General features: G+C 44.7%; 1 protein-coding gene across 1 annotated transcript in view; it reads left to right on the top strand.

The window, feature by feature from the left end:
* Positions 1–1759: 1759 nt before the first annotated feature.
* Positions 1760–6405, top strand: part of HEATR1 (HEAT repeat containing 1) — a 46007-nt gene continuing 41361 nt past the window's right edge. The window contains exons 1-4 of the mRNA XM_081123782.1: positions 1760–1884; positions 2175–2335; positions 2824–3040; positions 4814–4955. Coding sequence (XP_080979908.1) covers positions 2194–2335; positions 2824–3040; positions 4814–4955 — 501 coding nt within the window. The 5' untranslated portion in view covers positions 1760–1884; positions 2175–2193. The remainder of the gene's footprint in view (positions 1885–2174; positions 2336–2823; positions 3041–4813; positions 4956–6405) is intronic.

The following is a 6405-nucleotide window of genomic DNA, read 5'->3' as shown; positions in this document are numbered from 1 at the left end:
TGCTATAAAGAAAATACAAGCTTGGTATATTTGGTGGTCAGAAAGGAGCCTGTGATGATTGGAGTAGAGTCCTGTCTGGGATGAGCTCCGTTTCTTCAAGACTTCTCGTTCAGGTCTCAGCTTGAACGTTCCCTCCTCACAGAGTCCTTCTCCAGCCACTCAAACAAACGATGCCCTCCCTCCGCCACACCCATCATATGGTTTTGTGTTATTTGTCACAGCACCTCGTGGGATAAACGGTACACAAAGGCAGAGACCTCAGCAGTTGTGTTCACCACCACATACCCAGTCTGGGGTAAAGCACACATGGAACCCATCAGAGCATCTGTACTTCCAATTACAAGGGGTGAGGGAGCGAGAATATCCCTTAAAGAACAACTCATTCATTCAAATCACTCTTACACATTTGCTTTCTTTGGGTACAGTCCTTGCTATAAACAGTGATTGACGTGAGGAGTGGGATTCATCACCCTGAAGTTTGAAGTCCCCATCGGTGAAAGAACATGTGGTTAAAACACCACCTGGGAAACAATGTCTATCCTTGTGTTAAGAAATATGTATCAGTTATAGCTAAAGTTATGGGTTTAATGAATGCAAAGTAGCAAAAGCCAAGAAAAAGATTATTAGATAGAATTACAGAGCCACATCTAATCTATAACTGATATTTTAAATTCAAGTATCAGCTGAGAAAGTAAGTTTGCTCTGGTCCTGGATTGAATAAATAGTCAAACAGGGAGCCCGGCATGTAATCACGACACCGAGGAGGCAACAATCAGAAAACAGTCAGGAACACATCCAAAGAATTCTTTTAAAATGGAGAAAAAGATATAATTCAAGACCATGGTATAATTTTTTTCAACCAAAACTTAAAAAAAATTATTGTGAATCTCGGGCTTGCTGTCTTCTGATGTAGAAGCTAGTTCCCTAGAGCACTTCAACGTCAAATTCCACGTGGCACCAAATTCCATTGAAACTGACATTGAATGGGTTCAACCAAATACCTGGCGGGCGGTTTTTTTCTTTCGCTTTGATAAGCTTTTAAAAACATATTGAATATCTTTTTAAAGCAAAAAAGCAAATATGTCTCGTGGATAAAATAGGCCTGGTTTCCATCCCCACCGCTTTCATTTCTCCCAAAGCTAATTGCTTCGGGAGACGAAAGTCCGGGCACAGAGGAAGGCAGGCAGACACCAGCGCTTTCAAGTCGCCGCTTCTCTGCAAGGGCAGAAAGGAAGGCTGTCAGCTGTCGGCAGAAATCCCCGGGGGTTTTGACTGTTCTGAGCACCCAGCACCCCGCCTGGGGAGACAGTGGCGCAGGCGCACGGGACCGTCTCAGCAGCTTCACCTCGGGGACTGGGGGGTCAGGGAAAGGCCCTAGGTCTTTGCTGGGGCGACAGTTACACAGACATAGTCTTGGGTACAACGCGTGGAGCTGTTAAGGCGACGTCAGTAACTTATTTTGTAAATTATAACTCAACAGGGTACATTTAAAAGCAGACACCTCCAGGGCCGCACCACGGCGCCGGGGACGCGGCACCGGCACCCGCCGAGCGGCTCCGCTCCCGCCCGTAGCTGGAGCGACGGACGCACAACGCGCACGCAGGGACCGGAACCTCCCGCGGCCGACCTGCGCGGACGGCCGACCCCCTGAAGGGAGTGACACATGGAGTCGGAAGTTGGGCCGACGGAGGCGGAGCTCCGCCGCAGGGAGGCGGAGCCCTCGTTTGCATTTCCAGCAGCTTGGACGTTTTCTCGCGCCGTAGCGCCCGGGACCGGAAGCTGCGCTGAGGCGTGCTCGGGGTTTCCGGGCGAGCGCCGGCCGGGGTTCCATGTGGAGCAGCTGTGAGGGTGTGGGTCCCGAGTCGTGCGGCGGTCGCCCTCCCGGTGAGCGGGCGCTGCGGGGCGGCGGTGTGCCAGGCTGGGCGCGGCGGCAGGTCCCGCGTCTGCGGCGCCGGCCGAGGGAGGCTGGCAGGCGCGCCGGGGCTGAGAGACTGCAGGGGCTGTCGGCTGCCTTGGCGTGGGCACCTGCGTCCGCGTCCCGGCCGCCGCTCCGTGTCCGCGGCTGCGCCGGGCGGCGGGACGCTGCCTGGACAGGCGGCAGACGGGCGGGAGGTCACCTGCTGGCAGTTCCGCACGAGCTGCTCACGGTGCGTGTGTTTCCCGCCGCGTTTCAGACACCCGGCAGCGGGAGAGATGACGTCCTTGGCCCAGCAGCTCCAGCGGCTCGCCCTCCCTCAGAGTGACCCCAGCCTCTTATCCAGAGATGAAGTTGCCTCTTTGTTGTTTGACCCCAAGGAAGCGGCCACCATCGACAGGGACACCGCCTTTGCCATTGGTGAGCCGCCCTTTAGAAAGCCCTGTGAAGCGTTTGTTTCCTGGATGTTGCTGTACGTTCTTTTTTTCTCTCCTGACCTGCCCTCTACCTTAGCAGTTTATAACTTATTGATTTACGTTGTTAAGGAAAGAGAATGACAACCACGTGCTAGGTGCTTGAAATGTATGTCGGTAGGCATCTGAGTTTCACAGAGGAAACAAGGTTGGGGACGTCATCTAACTCAGGGAGGACTGGAGATAGTGGCTGGGTGGAGGAGCAGTCTTTCCAGAGGACTCGTCTTGTTGTAGGAGAGATTTTCAAAGAAAAAAACGGCCCTGCCAGGAAGTTCTTTTTTTTCTCCTGGCTGTTGCAATACAACTGGGACTGTATTACAGGTTATACATGCTAAAAGAATTCAGAGAATTTGTTTAGGGGTGAGTAAAACTGTAAAAGAGGGGTGAGATGAGTTTTCTTGCAAAGAATTGTTAAATAAACTGGCCTTTTCCTAGGATGCACTGGCTTGGAGGAGCTGCTTGGAATCGATCCTTCCTTTGAGCAGTTTGAAGCACCGTTGTTCAGCCAGCTAGCAAAGACCTTGGAGCGCAGCGTTCAGACCAAAGCAGTGAACAGACAGCTGGATGAAAACATTTCACTATTCCTTGTTCACTTGTCCCCTTACTTCCTGCTGAAGCCAGCACAGAAGTGCCTGGAGTGGTTGATTCACAGGTAGCAAATGGAATTACAGGAATAATTATGGGCTAACAACTTTGATCTTTAAAAAAATTAAGTAATGACAGCATTTATCAACTTAAAGCTGAAAAATTAGGTAAGAGATTAGCAGGATGTCTGGAGATGCAGTAAGATAAGCATGATGAGGTGAGATGAGCATGCCCTTCTGCCGTTAAACTCGCTTTTGTTAATACTGAAACAGAACCGCTGAAGATCTTGAGGATAAACCTCACTAGTTCTAAGGCACTCATGTCACTTTGTCATTACCAGTTGTTACTGCGTATTTGGAGCAAAGGGGACTTTTTTCTTGTCAAAATACCAAAATCAGGGGTTTGGGAGAGGGGAATAGTATCTTCTAAAATACCATAACTTTAGAAAAACCATTATAGCTATCATGTATTGAATATTTACCCACCAGGCCCCGTGGTGAGTGAGCACTTTGCGTGCATTGTCTCATACAACATTCCTATGGGAAGATACTTGTCCCCATTTTATAATTGAGAAAACTAAGGCATAGAGAGATTAAGTTGCCTAAGTCGTATACCTAGTAAGCTGGATACAAGCTTGTGTTCAAGGTCTGGTATTTCATCCACTTCAGGAATTGTCTCAGTAAGGTTATTCAGTTTTATTTTCTCACTAGCATCTCATCACAGCTTACACATTTTTGTTTATTCACCCATATATATGTTTTAAGAGAAGAAAGATTTCTGTTTCATTAATTGGAGAGATGGTGGTAAAGTGACTTCCCTTGAAGAAGCAAGTGAGTTACGAAGAAAACAATTTTATCTGGGGGCTTCTGATTATCAGAATGTTAGACTCATCAGACAAAAAAGAATCAAGTCTATAATATTTTTCTCTGTCTTCTAGAACTTAATTTCCCCCAAATAGATCAATTAATGTAAGGAGCACTTTTTACATTTGGTTCTGCATTTATTCATGTAACACTGAGTTAGAAATAAATGCTTCAGTAAAGGTGTATGCAAAGTTTGGGGCCTGTAGGACTACCTGAGTAGTTGAGGAAAGCTTAGTGGAGAAAGTAGTAACATCACATACAAAACTAAGCAAGCTACATATAAAACTAAGAAAATTCAGAGTGGTGTGGTGCTCTGAGAAAGATACAAGTAGAGTGTAGACAGATATAAGAGGGATCACTGGCTGGGGGAATTAGGAAAAGCTTGGAAAAGGAAGCATTTGAGCTAAGTCTTAAAGGCTAGAAAGGATTTCCTGTATGTGACAGTGTCTTTTGTTAGTAGGGTGGAGGGACCAATACAAAGCTTTGTGAAGTTCATGGACAAATTATATAGGGTTGTGATTTGGTAATTTTTTTAACTCAAAGAAAGTAATGTGGTCTTATTTTTAGTCTGTCTTTTGGTTTTAGAATTATTATAATAAGGGAAACTGAGGCAGCTGTGGAAAGTGAACTTTAGAGCACGAAGAGAAGCTGAGCTTTGCTGCCTGGTGGACCAGTTGCTTCTCTTTGGGTTTGACTGCAGTGATCCCACAGTTATGTTAATGTAATAACAGGTTGAAACAAAGCTGAGAGAAAGTGAATGGGATATAAATTTTGGTATCGAATATTAAAAGTATTACTGCATAAGAATTGGCCGACTCTTGTTGAGTACTTCAGTACAAAATAGCTTATGTATGTGGTGGTTTCTGCTGGTATTCATTCTGAGTAGTTTTAGCTCAGTGATAACACAATTTGGACATGTAAGGAAATATATGCTTGTAACTTTAGTGTCAACTTGAATTGTTTGCTTTCCCCCCCAGGTTCCACATCCATCTTTATAATCAAGATAGCCTCATTGCTTGTGTTCTACCATACCATGAGACAAGAATATTTGTGCGGGTTATACAGCTTCTAAAAATTAATAATTCAAAGCACAAATGGTTCTGGTTGTTTCCAGTTAAGGTATGATTGTTGAATGACACGTATCTGGTTATTACAAATCTTGATTAGGAGATGTAGTTTGGAAAAAATAAAAGTCATTAGTGCGTCTGAGGGTGGTCCAAGTATTACCTCCATCACTTTTATTTCTTAACTTCCATTTTAAACTCATGGATAACAGCTGGCTTTTATTTATGCCTGATACAGGCTAGGCAATTTACACTGAGGATGGGGCAAAGATAGGGTTACAGTTGTGAGTGGGAGAAACAGAGTTTATTCTTGTGCTATTTATTAATTATTGTACTATTTCCCGTATGAACAACTGTAAACCTAGTTTTGCCACACCCTATATATTATCTTGGGTTTTCACAAAATTCCCATTTTTACAGATGAGGACAGGCTCAGAGAATAAGCTACTTGCCAGAGCTTACATAACTATAAAGTGGGAGAGTTGGGATTTGAATAAGCCAATTTTAAAGCTTGTCTTCCCATTATTTTATACTCTCTGGTATTTTAAATTTTGGAGATGAATAGCTTAAAAAAAGTTGGAGGTGAAGAAAAGCAGAAAATACTTAACAAAAATCAAAAGGATGAGGAAAACTTGAAGGACTTTAAGAAAGTATTAAAGTTGTAAGGAAGATGCTAGGAATTAACTTACAGATGAATAAAAGATGGTTGCTTTATAGGATGGGTCTGGCTAAGGTCAGGTAGAATGATTTTGTAGTAAAACAACTGATTTGCCATGACCACTTTGTTTGCAACATACAATAGAGGAAAGTAGATTTGTGTTGTCAGTAGGAATTTTACTGAATTTTGGGCATAGCGATTCAGGCAAGGGAGGAGGGCAGTCGGGACAAAAGTAGGCTAACTGGTGGTACAACTGGGAAGAATTAACTGTATGGGTTATGACAGTGAGGTCAAGGGTCTGAATTACAATAAGAAGGAATGGGATTTTTTTTTTTTTAATCCTGACCCGAGGACATGTTTATTGATTTTAGAGAAAGATGAGGGGAGAGAGAGAAACAAACATCAATTCAAAAGAAAAACATTGATCTGTTGCCTCCCATACGCGCCCCAACTGGGGATCGAACCCGCAACCTTGGTATGTGCCCTGACCAGGAATTGAACCCCCAACCTTTTTTGGTGTACAGTGATGCTCCAACCAACTGAGCCACACTGGACAGGGCAGGAATGAGAAATTTTCTTTTTTTAATCCTCACCTGAGGATATTTTTTCCATTGCTTTTCAGAGAGAGTGGAAGGGAGAGAGAGAAACATTAATTGGTCGCCTCCCACACGTGTTTCACGGGGATCGAGTCTGCAACCAAGGTATGTGCCCTTGTCCAGAATTGAACCTGGGACCCTCAGTCTTAGGGCCAACGCTCTAACCACTGAGCAACACTGGCCAGCACAGGTATGGGAATTTTTAAGTAGGAAAGTGAAAGAGTTTGGATGTAAAGAATTTGAACTGAAGA

Source organism: Miniopterus schreibersii, assembly GCF_964146895.1.
Source record: "Miniopterus schreibersii genome assembly, chromosome: 21".
Taxonomy (NCBI): Eukaryota; Metazoa; Chordata; class Mammalia; order Chiroptera; family Miniopteridae; genus Miniopterus; species Miniopterus schreibersii.
This window is presented reverse-complemented; position numbering and strand designations above follow the sequence as displayed.